This window comes from Amblyomma mixtum, chromosome 1 (assembly GCF_055824585.1).
Source record: "Amblyomma mixtum isolate Tamu chromosome 1, ASM5582458v1, whole genome shotgun sequence".
NCBI lineage: Eukaryota > Metazoa > Arthropoda > Arachnida > Ixodida > Ixodidae > Amblyomma > Amblyomma mixtum.
The window spans coordinates 320155404-320173988 of NC_143012.1; the positions used below are offsets into that span (position 1 = coordinate 320155404).

At 49.8% G+C, this 18585-nt stretch overlaps 1 protein-coding gene across 1 annotated transcript in view; it reads right to left on the reverse strand.

The window, feature by feature from the left end:
- The window catches only part of LOC149372656 (fatty acyl-CoA reductase 1-like), a 38179-nt gene that overhangs the window by 12552 nt on the left and 7042 nt on the right, over positions 1 to 18585 (reverse strand). Inside the window, exons 3-9 of the mRNA XM_089567216.1 lie at positions 16920 to 17095; positions 15270 to 15342; positions 15011 to 15120; positions 5884 to 6058; positions 5348 to 5392; positions 4892 to 5010; positions 3682 to 3921 (exon numbers count right to left, since the gene is read on the reverse strand). Of these exons, the coding sequence (XP_089423342.1) occupies positions 3682 to 3921; positions 4892 to 5010; positions 5348 to 5392; positions 5884 to 6058; positions 15011 to 15120; positions 15270 to 15342; positions 16920 to 17095 (938 nt within the window). The remainder of the gene's footprint in view (positions 1 to 3681; positions 3922 to 4891; positions 5011 to 5347; positions 5393 to 5883; positions 6059 to 15010; positions 15121 to 15269; positions 15343 to 16919; positions 17096 to 18585) is intronic.

Sequence of the window (18585 nt, forward strand, 5' to 3'; positions counted from 1 at the left end):
TCTACATTGATTTCATGAAAGGTTGGCTGGTTGGTTTATGGGGTTTAACGTCCCAAAGCGACTAAGGCTATGAGAGACGCCGTAGTGGAAGGCTCCGGAAATTTCGACCACCTGGGGTTCTTTAACGTGCACTGACATCGCACAGTACATGGGCCTCTAGAATTTCTCCTCCAAAGAAATTCAACCGCCGCGGCCGGGATCGAACCCGCGTCTTTCGGGTAAGCAGCCGAGCACCATAACCACTGAGCCACCGCGGCGGCATTTCATGAAAGCATTTGACTGCGTCCATCATGTAACCTTATTGTCTATGCTGCAGGATTACGGAATACGTGGTAGTGCAAATCGTCTCCTCTCCTCATACCTTCAAAACAAGTGCCAGTATGTCAGCCATAACAATCACAATGCAGACATAAGAACCATCACTTCCGGCCTACCGCAAGGGAGTATTCTTGGACCTTTGCTATTTGTTGTTTATACTAACGACATTTTTATTGCGAAAGCAATACTACTCGCACTTTCAAGCCTTCGCGTGACCCGGCCGCAGTTACGTATGACCTTTAGCGGAGTGAATATGGGCGACCAACTCGCCCCTTCCGATAGCCTGGCGGCAGTTACGGTGTGTGTTTGCCGCGCTGCGCACCTGTGGCGCTACTGCCGCTGTGACGTCAAACCAGATGTAGATTATGTTTCCTTTCTCTCAGTCACAACAACATCAAAAACAAAATATAAAAAAAATTACCGAAGACGCTTCGAGTCGTCGAGCAGCGGCGGCCGGTAGCCACGCGTGACCTGTAGACGCGGCGCACTGCGTTCCTTCAGTTGGAGGCGCTGCGCTTTTGCTTTCGCAATCTACCAGGCTTAACCAAAGCTAAGCCCCCGCCAATTTTTTTTTCTCGTCAAAACACAGCTACGTGGGTTGGGTACGCGGATGATACAGCTATGTTTTTCAGAGGGGCAAATACTAATGATTTAGTCTGCTCGGCAAATCACGCTTTATCATTAGTTAGAGACGGGTCGCAAATAAATTATCTGCGGTTGAATACCAAAAAAACTAAAGCTATTCTTTTCCGTACTAAAAACACAAAGGTAAACATCAAGGGCATAATTCTTTTCGACTGCGAAGAGGTAAGCAATGTTAATGAAATTAAAACTCTTGGCGTAACATTATCGGAAACTTTTACTTGGAACAAGCATGTTGATGCGCTCTGCAACAAACTTAATAAGGTTTGCGGGATACCAAATAGACACCGCAACTTCTTGCCAACAGCAGTTAAACGCTTCATTTATAACGCACTGCCGCCGCGGTGGCTCAGCGGTTATGGTGCTCGGCTGCTGACCCAAAAGACGCGGGTTCGATCCCGGCCGCGGCGGCTAGAATTTCTTTGGAGGAGAAATTCTAGAGGCCCGTGTACTGTGCGATGTCAGTGCACGTTAAAGAACCCCAGGTGGTCGAAATTTCCGGAGCCCTTCACTACGGCGTCTCTCATAGCCTTAGTTGCTTTGGGACGTTAAACCCCACAAAAACAAAAAAAATAACGCACTATTTTTGTCGACACTTATCTACTGCCATTTAGTCTGGTCAACTACATCGAAAGAAAACAAACAGAAACTTAAAATCTGTCAGAAACGTGTCTTGCGTGCAGTTGCTAATATCCCTTGTCATGCACACACTTCAGATTACTTGTTGCGCTATAAACTTCTTCCCACGGAATTCATTTACCCTTACCGTCTAGCGTGTACATATCGCTCATCCGAATCGGCGTGGAATCACAGCATCCTGAATTCGCTAAACCTTCGTCCAAGCCCTTACATTTACAATACACGTCATAATGACGCACGGGTGTTTCCTCACTGTCGTACAGAGTACGATCGCCAGTCCATTTCTTATCACGCTGCTATTCTTCTAAATAGCCTTGCGCTCATTGACACCTACCCGGAAAAGTTGTCAATACATGCACATTTCCTTATGGCCAACGTCCCATGATTCTCTTGTATGATTGTGTTTTGTGCTTTGTGTTTCTTGGTGCCTTTTATTTTTTATGGATGCTTTGTTTTGCTATAAAATGCCTTATAATTCTAATACCGTTAAAGATTGCGTTTTTCAGAATTTTAAAAACAAATTTATCAAACGGAATGTGTTTCAATCTGAGTGTGTTTGAAATTTTTATGTTTAAAACCTGATGTGTTTTAGAATGTGTGTTTCGAATGTACTTCAAACTGGATGTGTTTTCGTCTGGAGTGTTTTGTTCTGTAAGGTGCTAATTTTAGGTCTGTGAAATGAAGTGTGAAATTGAATCCTGTATAATCTGTACTAGCACTACTGCCGAACTGTACATAGAGGGGGCCAAGCTTCGTCGAGCCGCAGTTATACGGCTTTTACCCGCCACCCCCTTTTCTCCTTGAGAGAGAAAATGAAGTTGATTTCATTTGATTTGATTTATATCTTTAGTGAAATCTCTCAAGCCATATATGATTCAATTGCATAAGCCTATAGCATTAATACCTTAAGGCGCCATTTATTTTTGGAGGCGCCTGAAGAAAAAAGCCACATTATAAGGCGCATGACAAAAAGCAAGAATATCGATGAGCGAGACATAACTATGCTCGGACAAGACGGCTAGGAATTAACCTAGCTACGCACCGGCACTTATCGTTTGACTTCACTTGGCAGTGAAAATTCCTTTAGCCGATATTAAATCGGCTGAACAGTTCGCTTTGTGTTTTGTCCAGGAAAAAAAAAAAATCCGCGCCACAAATAAGTCATGATAGCGTAAAAAAATCGAAAATTGGTTTTTGAGCACAGGAAATGGCGCAGTATATGTCTCACATCTCGGTGGGTACACCTGAACCGCGCCGTAAGGGAAGGGATAAAGGAGGGAATGAAAGAAAAAAGGATGAAAGAGGTGCCATATTGGAGCGCTCCGGAATAATTTCGACCACCTGGAGATCTTTCTTTAACACGCACTGCTATCGCACAGCACACCGGCGGCTTTTGCGTTTCGCCTCCATCGAAACGCGGCCGCCGCGGCCCGGTTCAAACCCGGGAACTCCAGCTCAGTTTCCCAGCGCCCCAACCACTAAGCCATCGATGGCGCCCTAATTTTTAAAATTTGTTGCTAAGTTGTATCGCATCACCCACATGGCGCCACAGACCCCGCGCCTCGCTTTACCGTAACGTGGCGCGCTGTGGGACTTTCACTACCTGTTAATCTACAATATGTAGCGTGCTTACAAGCGTTTCGACAACGCTGTCATCCAACCCGGTGGAGTATCCCTTATTTTTTCAGCTTAATACTGCTTTCCACAAGCCGGCCACTCGACCTCCTCAACAAGTCTCCCAGCCGGGAATTCCTTGTGAAGTCTGCGCAGGAAGGCCCCAGTGAGCGAGAATTCTGACTCGCGGTCTGCAATACGCCTGAGCCACTTGTGCTTGGGGGCTAAAAACCGTTTTCCTCCAGGCTGTGCCTCCTTTCATTTAGGTCATGTCGTAACCCGTTTAGTTTCACAGCCATGGCTTGTTCTCTAGAAAGCATTCTTTGTGTCAGTAACCACTTCTAGTCTCCATTCGCATTTATGCTCCCAGTAGGTAAAAAGCACCTATCGCGCTAACGAGGTCACGCCGTGTCGTGTATACCATGATGTCGCTGGCGAGGTTCGCCATCCATACAGCAGGGTACCAACCTTGGACTCTGTCCCATCACTTGCAGAGCCAGGTCTCCAACGAAAGCAGGCAGACAGTGCAGGCACCAGAGGTTAGCGTTGTACCATATAGTACTACTCGTCACCGCGAACTTTGGGTAGCGGACCACGTCAGGCATTGGGTGTTGAAGGACGGCCTCCTGCACTGCAGTTGTCATGTCGCCCCACGTCTGGCTTTTAGAGGCGCCACTGGCACAGTGGTACACTCTCACGTACTCCGGCCTGTGCAAGGGCATCTCGCAGGTCACAGTTCGGTAATTCGCGCCCTTACCGGTTAAGCGCATTATACTATTAACCGTCAGTCTTTTACAGGAAGAGGGGGAAGAGCCAGAGAGATAGGGAAGTTCATGGTAAGAAAGGTATGCATCTCTGTCTCAGGCTCCCTTCTCCAGCCTTTTTGGTAATAGCTGCAAAGCAACAGGAAAACAAAGGATGATCAGTATTGAGAATTAGTATTCAGAGAGCGCACGTGCCAGCCTGCACAGGCGCGAAGGGTAGAGCGCTTTTGCTGCGAAAAAAAAAAAAAAAGCCCATCAAGGTGTGGATGGCTTAGAGTGCCGCGAGAAGAGGTAAAGCAAGTGCTTCATATTACTGCAGGCTTCGACGAACGCTCGATCGGTCAGCGAAAGGCACGGCAGGATGAGACAACACGCAATCGCATAATGGAAGATTAAAAGTAACATCTATATGGTTTCCATACCTATACGGGCCCCCTTTTCACATATAAAGACTTTTTTCTTCCTCCGTGATTGCTGCCCTGTTATACTGCACGCATCATATCCGGTGCCGAAGGCCCAGTCAGGTGACTCGTACGGCACCTTTTGCCTCGGTTCCAGGGCAAACAACTGTATATGCCGAAATTTCAAAAAAATAGAATCGTGGTGGAGGGCTCACGATTAAATACAACTGCCTAGAGTTCTTCACACGGTGACCAAGGCCGCGATTCGTTCTTGCATGATCATGCTTAAAACAGCGTGAAAGACGGGACAAAAGTAGGAAACAACACAAGCGCTTGTGTTGTCTCCTTCTTGTGTGCCGTCTTTCGCGCTCTTTTAACTATGAACCTTCACCAGCAGGCCCAGTTCGCCACTCTTGTGTCGTTCTTGCAGCCTTGGTCTCGGCAGCCGAATGTTGTATATCCACCGAGCCACAACGGCGGGGCAGGGCGTCCAGAAATAAGCATGCCGCTAACCTTGTGATGCCGGTGTGCCAGGCGACGCATATGAGTGTGTTGGCGACTATGTCCACAGGAATGAAGTCGCCTATGCAGTCCTTTTTCACCAACAATGACGGTAGCAGCCCAGTCCCTGCCTGGATAATGTTTTACAGTTCGTACAAGTTTTGCTGATGTGCATGACAGAATATTTGGAATGGAACGACGTGATTTACTTCATTCTTATGCAGCACCGTCAAGTAGAATTTAATACTACTACACAAGGATTAAGTGGTTCATAGTAAACTAAGAAGTAATGGAAGATAGGACGTCAAAACAAAACGGAAGAGGCTCTGAGAACGCCCGTTGCCCCTCGTCTGTACTGCGTCCGTTGATTGTATACGTCTATGTTCTTTCAGGCGCTGTTTTAAACCTTGGAGTATGACGTCGTTAGGTATGTGTGTCAATATGTTCAGATGTGCCACCAATACTTACCGATGCAATGATGCCTGTGCAGGCCGCAAAGTTGTCTATCCAGCCCTTGAAATAAATAGAAGTTGAACAGCTGAGATTAGGTCCCGCATATTCTTAAGCTTTCATGATGTTCTGTTTTGAGCGAAGACCGCATACCTCAGATAAAAACACGCCATGAACTAAGGCAAAGTTGACAAATGCATTTTCAGTGGTATATTTGCAGAGAACACTATGGCAACATCACGTCACGTTATCCTTCATGACGACACTTATGTGCCAGTGCTGTGGCACGTATCCGCAGTGATTCAGCTTTCGCTCAACGTTTTGGACGCTGAGAACGACAGTTGAAGAGCTTTATTTGCGGCCTTGTCGCCTAAAGGAGGTGGAATGGCAGGCCACCTATGTACTGAGGCTTTGGGACCCGTTAAGAAAACCGGAGAGGCCGACGTTAATGCGTGGATCTTCATTGTCTCTTGCGTCATGCAGTTAGGGAGCATATTTCGAGCGCCGAACTGAATTAACTCATTTCAGTCAATCAACAATATATCTTGCCTTACCGGGAAGGGCTTCTTCCACGAGGCAGTGACGATGGAAGGCCGCACAATAGCGACAGGAGTGGATCCATGTTCGTCCCGCAGCAGTAATTCTGCCAAGCGTTTGGTCAGGGTGTAAGTGTTGGGCATTCCAAACAGGAATTCATCCGCACTGCTCATGGAACTGTTCTCAGTACACCTGCAGTAGAAAATTTCTTCAGTCTTCACCCATCCCAGGTAGCACCGAACATTAGAATAGTGTTATAAAAATGTTATGTAAGTTGGAGTATGTTACATGTTGCATAATAACTTTACATTAACATTAAAAATTAACATATTGATACAGCTCAGAAGTGGACGAAGAAGAAGTGCTTCGCCATCTCGCTGCAATGATACAGCTCAGAAGTGGACGAAGAAGAAGTGTTTCGTCATCTCGCTTGTGACGAGGAAGAAGAAGTGGTTCGTCTTCTGGCTGGTGACCGCTCGGCAGACTGGAGCAGTTCTTGTGTCTCTGTGTGCTGTGTAATATTCGTGACAAATCTGGTGGAGGTGCGGGGTACGCTTCCAGACCCGCGTAGGCTACCGACCACTACGGATCTCACCCCAGTTCACCAGCGCCGCGGCCGCCGCCTCCGTGGAGCGTCCCCTGAATTTGGACTCCTTCCGGCTGCAACCAGGGCGACGCAACCCCGGCCTTCGGAGGCACCAGCTGCCATGGCAACTGAGACCACGCTCCCGGCGCACATCCTCTGTCATCAGCCACGAACACCCCCGTCGTTTCATGGCGACGTGTTCGAGGACGCCGAGGATTGGCTCGAGATATTCGAACGGGTTGCCCGTTACAACGGCTGGAGTGACAACCGTAAGCTCCACAATGTCTATTTTGCACTTGAAGAGTCGGCTCGGACATGGTTCGAAAACCATGAAGCTTCGTTTACGTCCTGGGAAGCTTTCTGCCGCAATCTTAAAGCCACTTTTCCGAATGCAGACCGTCGAGAGCGAGCAGAAGCTGCGTTACACTCGCGCAACCAGCGCCACAACGAGAGTGTACGCATGTACTACGAGGACATGACTCGCCTTTTTAAGCGCGCGGATCCTAGCATGACAGAAGACAAGAAGCTTCGCCACCTCATGCGGGGTGTCAAGCAAGAGCTCTTCGCAGGACTCGTGCGCAGCCCACCAAGCACTGTGGCAGAGTTCCTCACCGAGGCGGCAACTATGGAGAAGACGCTGGAACAGCGAGCCCGCCAGTACAATCGCGACGTCAACACCTTCGGGCCTGATCCCATCTCCACGCCTCCCGGTATCGACGCGGCCTTTCTACGCGAGCTGGTCCGATCTGTCGTCAGAGAGGAACTGCAGGCCTTCCGTACGCCGTCCGAGACGCCATCTTTCACGCCACTGAGCGAAGTCATCCGGGACGAGGTGCGCCTGGCAGCACAACAGCACCAGATTTCCGAGGTTCCTCGCCAGCCTGATGCAAGGCCCACGTATGCGTCCGTCCTGCGCCAGGCCCCTGGGTACGACGTCACTGCCGCGACTCCAGCAGTGCTCTCGTCGAGCTCCCCTCGTGGTGACGCTCCGCCAGCCTATCAGCGACCGCGAAAGAGTGAAGTGTGGCGTGCCCCGGATCGTCGGCCCCTCTGCTATCACTGTGGCGAGGCGGGTCACCTATACAGGGCGTGCCCATACCGCCGCGTGGGCCTGCGTGGTTTCGCGCCGAACGACCCGTGCCCTCAGAACGGGGAACGACCGCAGGAGATAGCATTCCATCTGTCGTCGCGCCAGAACCACATCACGTCAGGCCACCAGGAGGCTCGATCACCGTCGCCGCGACGCTACCGTTCTCCAAGCCCCCGTCAAGCCGCAGGCTACTCCGGACGCCGTTCTCCCAGTCCACGCCGGAAAAACTGATTCCAGCGGCCTCTGGAGGCAAGGCCGCTGATGCCGGGACTTGTGAAGATCCTCCTGCGCCACTACCACGCGACGATGTTTCTCCGGGAGCGAGTAGCGACAGCATCCGACGCGCTACCTCCGATTTGTGCGTCAAAATTGACGGAATCGACGTGACCGCTTTGCTGGATACTGGTGCCGACTATTCTGTCATGTGCCTGGCCCTTGCCGTACAACTGAAGAAAGTATTGACGGGGTGGTCGGGGCCTAGCATTCGCACTGCTGGGGGTCACCTGATTATCCCTGCCGGCAGGTGCACAGCTCGTGTCGATATCCGTGGTTTTGTGTACGTCGGCGAGTTTGTAGTCCTCCGTGAGTGTTCGAGGGACTTGATCCTCGGTCTTGACTTTCTCCACACGAACGGTGCTGTCATTGACCTCCACGAATCACGGGTCACGTTCTCGACGAAACGGGCTGTGGCACGCACTGACACAGACGATTCACGCTTCACTGCTCTGCGACTTGTTGACGACGACGTAATGGTGCCACCCCGGTCCAGTGTGCTAGTTCTCGTGAGGAATGATTTATTCCACGACTACGAAGGTATCGCTGATAGCCACGTACCCCTGCTGCTCGAGAAGGGAGTAGCCATCGCTCGCGGGCTCGTCCAACTACAAGACGGTTGTGCTAGTGTGCTCCTTACAAATTTTGCCAACGAGTTGCAGCACCTCGCCAAGGGCACGGCTGTCGCCTTCCTGCATGACTTCGCTGTGGTGCCTCAAGTGTGCGCCCTGGAGACAAGCCCTGAAGACCAGGCCCCACCATGCCCTGTCCTTCCGTCCGTCAGAATCAATCCCGATTTGGCACCTGAGCAGAAGACTCTTCTCTCGGCGCTTCTAACCGACTTCGCGGGTTGTTTTGCCACAAGCTCCAGGGTCGGTCGTACGCCTGTCGCAAAGCATCGCATCATCACCGACGAGACTACACCACCCGTATGCCAGCGCCCATACCGCGTTTCTTCGACGGAACGCGAAGCCATTAAAAAGCAAGTGGACGAAATGCTCGCCGACGATGTCATTCAACCGTCGACAAGTCCATGGGCGTCACCGGTAGTCCTCGTGAAAAAGAAAGACAACACCCTGAGATTTTGTGTCGATTACCGCAAACTGAACAACGTGACGAAAAAGGACGTTTACCCGCTCCCCAGGATTGATGATGCACTCGACAGACTACGTGATGCCAGGTTCTTTTCCTCCTTGGATCTCAAAAGTGGCTACTGGCAGATAGAGGTGGACGAGCGAGACCGCGAGAAAACTGCTTTTGTGACGCCTGATGGTCTATACGAATTTAAGGTGCTCCCGTTTGGACTATGCTCAGCGCCGGCCACTTTCCAACGCATGATGGACACTGTCTTGTCTGGGCTCAAGTGGCAGACATGCCTCGTATACCTGGACGATGTCGTCATTTTCTCGCCCACCTTCGAGCAACACTTGGAGCGGCTGCGCACAGTGCTCCGGGCGCTCCAATGTGCGCAACTTACGATCAAGCCCGAGAAATGCTATTTCGGTTTTGAGGAGCTTCGTTTCCTCGGCCATGTTGTCAGCGCGCGCGGTGTTCTCCCAGATCCCGACAAGACCGCTGCTGTCTCCAGTTTCCCGCGTCCCACTGACAAAAAGACCCTTCGACGTTTTTTGGGACTGTGCTCTTACTATCGACGATTCGTTCAAGATTTTTCCAAAATAGCTGAACCCTTAACAGCGCTGACCAGAGACGACACACCCTTCTTGTGGGGAAGCGACCAAGAGGATGCTTTCGTGGAGCTCCGCCACCGCCTGCAACGTCCACCGATACTCGCCCATTTCGATGACGCCGCAGCAACTGACATACACACTGATGCTAGCAACGTAGGCCTTGGGGCGGTCCTGGTACAGTGGCAGGATGGCGCCGAACGAGTCATCGCATACGCAAGCCGTACACTTTCGCGCTCGGAATGCAACTATTCAACGACTGAGAAAGAATGTCTTGCGGTAGTCTGGGCCATCAGTAAGTTCCGCCCATACCTATACGGAAGACCATTTCGCGTTGTCAGTGATCACCACTCGTTATGCTGGCTGGCCAGCCTCAAAGATCCATCTGGGCGGTTGGCGAGATGGAGCCTCCGTTTGCAGGAGTACGACGTAACGGTCGTGTACAAGTCGGGGCGGAAGCACCAAGATGCGGATTGTTTATCACGCGCGCCAGTGGACCTTGCTTCCCCGGAAATCACTGAAGACTTCTCTTTCCTTGGTGCTGTTAGTGCAACCGATATCGCACAGCTTCAAAGGGAAGACCCAGAGTTAGCGCCGCTCATCGCGTACCTGGAAGGCTGCGACGGTCCCCGCATTCCTCGTATTTTTCTTCGTGGACTCAAATCCTTCACTCTGCAGAACGGCGTCCTCTACAAGCGCAACTTTGAGAGCAACACTGCAACATTTCTGCTCGTAGTCCCGTCCGAGTTGCGACCTGATATCTTGAGCGCTTGCCACGACGAACCATCTGCCGGCCACCTGGGGGTCAGTCGTACCTTAGCGAGGATTCGGCAGAGGTACTACTGGCCAAGATTACTTCCATCAGTGCGGACATACGTCAAAACGTGTCGCGACTGCCAGCGCCGTAAGTCTCCTCCCTTCAAACCCGCAGGATTTCTTCATCCCATAGCGCCTCCGAAGACGCCTTTCCAACAAGTGGGAATGGACCTACTCGGCCCTTTTCCGAAATCATCCACTGGAAAACGTTGGATTGCTGTCGCGACGGATTATTTGACGCGGTACGCTGAGACAACGGCGCTTGCAAACGGAACTGCTGTCGAAGTAGCTACGTTTTTTGTACACAACATCGTGCTGCGTCATGGCGCTCCTGCGGTTATCATTACTGACCGTGGAGCTGCTTTCACAGCCCGCTTGACTCAGGCAGTCCTAGATCTGACCCACACCAGCCATAGGCGTACAACAGCGTACCACCCACAGACAAATGGTTTGGTAGAGCGCCTTAACAGAACCCTGGCCGACATGCTCTCCATGTATGTGGATGTGGAGCATAAAACATGGGACCAAATTCTCCCATACGTAACGTTCGCTTACAATACGGCCCTGCAAGAGACAACGCGGCTCACGCCCTTCCAGCTTGTCTTCGGTCGTCCAGTTGTTACTTCTTTGGATGCCATGTTGCCCGTCGACCCTCAGTGTGACCTAGAGCCAGATCTTGACGTCGCCACTTTCGTTCAGCGGGCTGAAGAAGCACGTCAACTGGCCAGGCAGCGAATACACCGTCAACAGCACGCCGACGCTGACCGCTACAATCTCGGACGGCGATTTGTTACGTACGAACCAGGCGATCATGTGTGGGTTTGGACACCAGTTCGTCGCCGTGGGTTGTCCGAAAAATTACTGCGCCGCTACTTCGGACCTTACCGAGTTCTCCGCCGCATTGGCGACGTGACGTACGAAGTTACACCGGCAACCCCAGACCGCCCTTCGCGCAGACCACCGCATCCGGATGTTGTGCACGTCGTTCGTATGAAGCCGTACCACGACCGTCCTGCTGATTGTACTTGACGCTGAGTGCCGCCGGTTGTGTGTCGTGATAGCTGTGTCTCACTTTCTGTGTCTAACCCATTTTTCCCCTCTGTGAAAGTGGCCCGCATCGAGGCGATGCTGCAGGGGAGGGAGCAATGATACAGCTCAGAAGTGGACGAAGAAGAAGTGCTTCGCCATCTCGCTGCAATGATACAGCTCAGAAGTGGACGAAGAAGAAGTGTTTCGTCATCTCGCTTGTGACGAGGAAGAAGAAGTGGTTCGTCTTCTGGCTGGTGACCGCTCGGCAGACTGGAGCAGTTCTTGTGTCTCTGTGTGCTGTGTAATATTCGTGACAATATAACGTTATACGTTACATAGGAAACGTTATTTTCACATTCTAAACAAACGTTGTTTTAATATAATCTTCTAAATTTTATTATAATGTTAGAGTCGCAACTATAAAACAACATTGCAAATATATTTCGAGCACGGATTTCTAGACATTTTCTCACTGTTCTTAGAGTAAAGATGTTTTTCAACTAACAGTACTTTGTAACCACATCTCTTAGATAGCACTCGCCATAGATTACATGAAGAGCCCCATTATTTTGCCACAAAACTTTAGTTATTACCCATTCCCCACTGTCACTCATGGGACATCTCGCAGTAGCGAGTATATAAGCTCGGCGGCATGGTTAAAAAAATATGAGAGTATCTGACCTCGCTTCGGCGAGCGCGGCTTCGGCCGCTTATCTGATTTTTTCAGCAGCGTCCGCTCCGGCGGGCGCAGTTGTTGCTGCGACGCGCGTCTTTTCTTGCCTTTTTCTCTTTCCTCTGATCTCTTACCTCTCCTCTATCTGCACGTTGGCAGCGGTGGTGGCTTGGCTAGAGCCAGTAGCAGGCCCGTGCAATTTCCTTTTCATCCTTCTCTCAGTCACAACAACAACAACAACAACATCCGTTCGGAGGTGAGTGAATACGAGTTGCTGTGCTGTAGTGTAGTGGAAAAGGTTTCGCTCTTGTTGTTGGTTCTTGCAAAGTGTTGTAAGTTGTGTGCCGTCACCACTGGCAGGCCTGCATGCTTGTGCGGGGCTGCTTCACCATTTTGGAGAAAGTTCCATTTATGCTGTTTACATTGTTCATGAATGTTTGGGGAAGGTTATTCGAACATTTATATGTAACATTACAAAAACATTAGGAAAAAAGGACATTGAAAAAACATTTGAGCGTAACAAAAATGTGACGTTATCCCAATGTTTCGGTGCTACCTGGGATATTACTTGCTGTAATTTACAGGTGACATTCTGCGGCTGTATGCATTACTGCGTATTTTTATAAGCAGTGAGCATGTTTGAGGTTAGCATAACGTCATCGACACTGTTAAAATGGCAATAATTCATGATCACAACTACAGGATGAGACACCTGCTGCTTTCACTCGATTTTAGAGTAAAACGCAGTCCAAGCCATCAGAAGTTTTAAATAGATCTAGGTTCAGAGGAGCTTTGGTTTTTCAATCTACGCGGGAGACATGCCAGAACGACCGACCATGTTGTCGGGAAAGACATGGTTCACGCGAGCCTGATAAACACAAGACTGACTGTTACCGATATTTCAGATTTCCTCCTGTTATCAGGTTCTGCAGCAACACCGTGGACTGTGAGCCGTCATCTGCAGTGTGCTGAACGACAGAACCCCAGCCCCAGCCTTGCAGATGTGTGAAATGAACTAGGTCTCCACGATGATGCAGCTAAGGGCGACACACACGCACACGCGCACACGCGCGCACACACACACGCGCACTCGCGCGCACACACGCGCACACACGCGCACACACGCGCACACACGCGCACACACGCGCACGCACACGCGCGCACACGCACACGCGCGCACACGCACACACGCACACACGCACACACGCGCGCACGCACGCACACACACGCGCGCACGCACGCGCACACGCGCACGCACACGCGCACGCACACGCACACGCACACACACACACACACACACACACACGCACGCAGGCGATAATTATCAACTAGCTTTGTTAAGACGAAAGCCTTTAATGGCTCATACCGTCGGCCAAAATTCTGCCAAACTGATAACGTCATCGGTGGTTCCTACTGCGCATGCGCTTGGCGCCTGACAACTTTGAGCTACACATGATGGAATTCAGCGAAGTTGGATCAGCAGAATGATTGAGCCAAATGCATTAGTAGAATCATAAGAATTGGCAACAGAAGCGTAGTCTTTCATTTGCAAACAGCGTGCAGTCAGCAACAGAGGCAGTGAAATCAGCGCGAAAAGGCTTTCGCCTCACGCACTTTAGATCGTCAAAGTGCCCCCTAATTTTGGCGGAAGGCCACACCTTACATAGGCCGAAGTGTCGGTAGAGAAATTACGGCAATGCAAAAATGGCAAAAAAAAACAAGGGTGGTAAAAGAGCCAACAAAGCAGAACGCATGCGCGGGTAGGCACGTGTATAAAATGAAAAGACAGTTATGTTTATCTTCCCAGTGAATCAACAGGTAGCTTCTTCAAAAAAAAATCAATCTCAGCCGCGAACAGAGATAAATACGGTTCGTTGATGCACTCGCTGCAAAGTTTCTTTATGTGGCAGGCTTCTAGGCTAATCCGTGCCGTCCTGTCTTTACTCTTGCCAAGGACGTTTATCTCTTCAAATCGGGCCACACATACTTCACGCTTGCTCCGAGAATGAAAGCTTTATTTTACAATAAAAATGACACATTTCATATCACGTGACGTCGACCTATCAGTCTGCTGCCTGAGTTTTCATTTCCTCTTTAATGTCCCTATGCGCTACGGCTTCGGCACGGGCGAAAAGAGCCTGGCACGCGCGAAAAGAGCCTGGCTGGCACGGCAGCCATCTTGCCTCGCTCTCGGACTTTCCTCACCGTCTTTCTCCATGGCCGGTCCAAGACTCCTCTGAACCTCGTACTTCTGTGCGCCACATCCCTTTAAGCGATTTTTTTTTTTTTTTTTGCACTGAGTGTGCTGACCACGCACCTAAGTTTCTTGTCAGTAGTCTTTTCTGTTCACCAAAAACGTACAGGGCCGACGTAGCCCGCGGTCGGCGGGAAAGTGGTGGGGCTAAAACACGTCGCAGCTGCATTAACAGTTCGGCATAACATACGCCGCGTACAAACTGGCAGTATTTTTTCCCGTTTTAATTAAATGTGGCCACTGCCAGCCATACTGCTCCCCGCACTAGACTAACAGCCCAGAGGACGGTGGCAAAAGCGAGGAGCCGCGCACAGTGCACGGTGCTTGAGAGTATTTCCTTATATTTCGCCTGCTGCTCGTGATATGCCCGGTATCTGCCTCTTTCTCGCCTTTCCTTCTCCTCTTCTCCCGCTTCGCTCGCTGTTCCCATTACACCGGACGGCCGCTTTACCTGAATGGATGAAAGGCGTTGAGTGACTGTGTCTGACTCACGCCTGTTCTACATTCCCACACCCCATGACTGGTTACTACATGCGGCTAGTCCAACACTCATAGCAAAAGCCATTCATTGGAACTTGCCCGTCGCGGTAATGCGAATGCAGCGAGTGACGGTAAACGTGCAACCACGAGTTTCTTAAATAATATATAATCAAATACAAGAGGCAATCATATCATAGAAGCTAATACTTCTGAGGGCAACAAAGCTTAGACGAGAGGAGTGTAGCTAGATATACTCACTGAGCAGCTGCGGTAACTTTTTCGATGTCCACACTTGGTTGGTATATCACCTCGTGCACTTCTCCCCTCATGTCACAGTTGGCGTATGCTGTTGACACGTGAACAAAGGCCTAGAAAGAAACAAAATGACGAACCCAGTAACCGAGGAAGTGCAGTAGGAATCAAGATGCTAGCACTACAGTAACGGATTATCATGGTGAAAACTCAATAATAAGAGACTGGTCTGAAAACTTTAATTGCAAAGCTTGTAGCGACTTACGCAGAGGTTGGGAATTTGCTTGCAGAGATCCAAAACACGCCGTGTGCCCAGGACGTTTAGCTGGACTGCCACTCTGCAATACAATACTGCCACAGTTAAGTCCTGCTGAGAGTATACACTGGGAGTCTCATTCGTCTATCGCGGAACTTCGACGTTAAATGTGCAGAAGTAAGCACAAAATGAACGGCGAGGAGATATTGAAGCGGTTTGCATATGACTAGAAAAACGTGCGCTAAGTTGAGCAAGATGGTACATGTTAACGTTGTAATAGCAGCGCGAATAGCATGAAAGCCAGCGGGGCTAGCTCAGCCACGTCTGCATTTTTCCTGTTGTCTTAGTTTCACCGCCGTAATCAGTATTTACAGCTCTTCTTCCCTCAAGGAGAAAGCAAATACAAACTAATGTCACTTTTTTTCAGAAGCCGAAAGAGAAACTACGTGGCCATAGCTACAGCGACACGTTTCTGGTGGTTGCTGAGAGCGCCCGGACAAGGTGGACGCCGGTACTCGCCCGGAAAGGATAAGCGGAGTGTGCGGACAAGTTCTCTTTCTGACGCTTGATCTTTCTTGTTTACCTTTCTCCGGATCTGTCGCCAGAATGCGCTACAGCCGCTCCTGCCATAGCAATTTTCAACGCAGTATGCGCGCGCTCCTTCGAGCACCCGCACAAGACAGCCTCTAGAGCTAAAGGATTTCCCCCACGCTTTTCTCTTAGGCAACAATACTGAAATGGCCTCTGCTGTCTTTTCGTCCACCCCGTGCTCCCCTGACATGGTCAATTCGCCCACTTCTGAACATCCACAGGTCTGGTCCACCGGGTATACATGAGCGCATAATAGACATTCTTGCGAGAGTCTGCCTACGGCCCACTTGGACAATATACTGACTGATGAGTGAGTGATCACATCCTTCACAGTTACGAAGAGTCCGGCCAGTATCTTCAGAGTTAGCGCCCTCTACTAGAGCCACGAATAGACCTCAAGAGCACTACCGCCGAACGCCGCGAATCGCGATAGCGCTTGTTTCGAAGCCAAATTAAATCACGTGCTTACGCAGCTCATAATCTGAGCGTCCAGATCCTAGCCCGCCTGGATAACGTTCTCACTAGCCACACAAAACAAAATGAACAACGGCCGAGGAGATGGGATAAATAAAGGCGCACGAGAGACAAGTCGTCTTGTTAGAACGTTGGAACGGACTGACGCTCTCCCTCGACCCATATTCATTTTGTTTTGCGTTGTCAAGGATCCAATCACTCTTCTTTATCTCTGCCATCTCTATGCAGTGGTTCTCAGTGACAAGACGGGAGTTCTCCCTTTCGGCTATTGTGATGCTGGCGAAGGCAAAGCTGTTCGAGCCACGTTGCCTTGTCGGACCTGATTCATCCCTTGCTAAAATTTTAATAGATACTCCATAGGCAGTCTAAAAATTTGTTTACAAGGGATGTTTTATAAGCGCGTCGGCAAGCAGGCGCTCTCCGGAAGGAGCGCGCGCCTATGGTCGTGCGGCCCATTTAGGTGCACGCTCCACGAACTTTTTTTTTATTCCCACGTTTCCATTCCGTCACACCCTCGGTAGCATTTTTATATCAGTGTGACTTCTGAACAGTGAGAGAAAGACTACAAGTCTTATAGGTTTTCCATTTACTCACTTCAGAGGTTCATTGAACTTGACGGTCGCGGCTGAGTGGAAAACCACGGACACTTCTTCGGCTAAGGTGGTCCTGTCGGACGCACTGAGTCCCAGGAGCGGAAGCGTTATGTCTCCTGACACTGCCGTCACTTTCTCGAAAGCACTGGGCTGATCTTGCTTGAGGCGTTCGAAAGCCTGCGAAAGGAAACGCAGTTCGGGCGTAAAGCAGATGGCTAAAGAGTGGTACCACAGGTGGCTCTAGACACTCGCACTGTGTTTTTAGCTTTGCTCAACTTCAGCCCGGAACCTACAATGCCTCGGCGTTCACTGCCTGTTTCATTTAACGCCGGGAACCAACGGCGAACCGAAAACGAAATAAGCGATGCATGATTCTCCGACTCTGCATGTAGTGCAAATGATCGTTCGAAGAAAGTGTTGTGTCAGATTCCAATATGGCTGCGCAAGAATACATGAAGGTACCGTCTTTGCCCAAAGTAACTGGGCAACAGTATTTTTTTTTTTTGTCTTAGTCACGTAGCGAAGCACTTACGGCAGCTCTGAAAGCTGTGAATCTGCGTAAAGTAAGGTGAGCCGTTGTGTTCACGTTTTGACAGCTTTGAATCTTTAGGGGTGCCGGAAAGGCTTCGTTATACTGTTTATTAGCGAAAACCTACTGCTCGGTTACTTTTGGCGAATGGGGTACATGTACAGTCACCAGCAAAACTTTACGGGATATGCGCGCTGGGGAACAAATTTATTGTATTGCTGCCTCTCGACCCACTCGTGTGGTGCTGATACCAGCGGGTGGAACTTGCACGTCCCCTGATACCTGGAGTCATTTCAGGCAATTCGCTTGCGAGACTGCGCTTAAATCATTTCTTTTGCGCAAACGAGCATCCTGCAAACTTTTCCTCCCCACTGTAGGCTGCATGCTTCGGTAATGAAGTTCATTTAGCAAACTGAATTTCACTTCGGAGAATTAAAGCAATAATGGTGCGAGCAATTAAATAAATTCCTACCAGCGAAGAAAGAAACAACAATGCAATTCTAGTCGTTTTTTTTTCTCAGCCCTTCTGTTTCATCAAACGCTACGCTTTGTTGCATCGAGTTTCGTAAGTCTTGCGCTTTCTGCAAGGAATAGAGACCGGAAGTCTGAGGCATGCTGTTTATTCATTTGTTGCGATGTACGTGCCACATTTTGTTAACTTAGTCAGGAGATCTCAGTAAACTAGCCACAAGAAAAAAAAAGGGAGATTATCACGACCGAAACTACTCAAACGTCTATCGCGATCAACAGTAAACGCTCGTGTTCTGCTCTCCAAGACAACCTGCCGTGTTGGGCTCCCATATAGAAATGAACATAAGCGCATTCATCTATGATGCAACGAACAGGATAAGTTCGAAAAAAGCGTTACATGCCAGATTTATCGGTCCCCCCTTTTTTTTTGCTTCCTGAAAGTAACCGTAAGCCACGAACACGGTAGGCTACAGGATAAATGCGCGACTCACAAACATCAGAAGTTATACTTGACAAGGCCGACACCAATGTGAAAGGAACGCTTAACCGCTGTGCTAAATACACTGGTAGCAGCGCATGAAGAGATCTTCACACACCCTGAAGCCAATCTTTTATTTTTTTTTTGCCTTCTTTGCCACTAACTGTAAAAAAACGTAAAAATATCGGC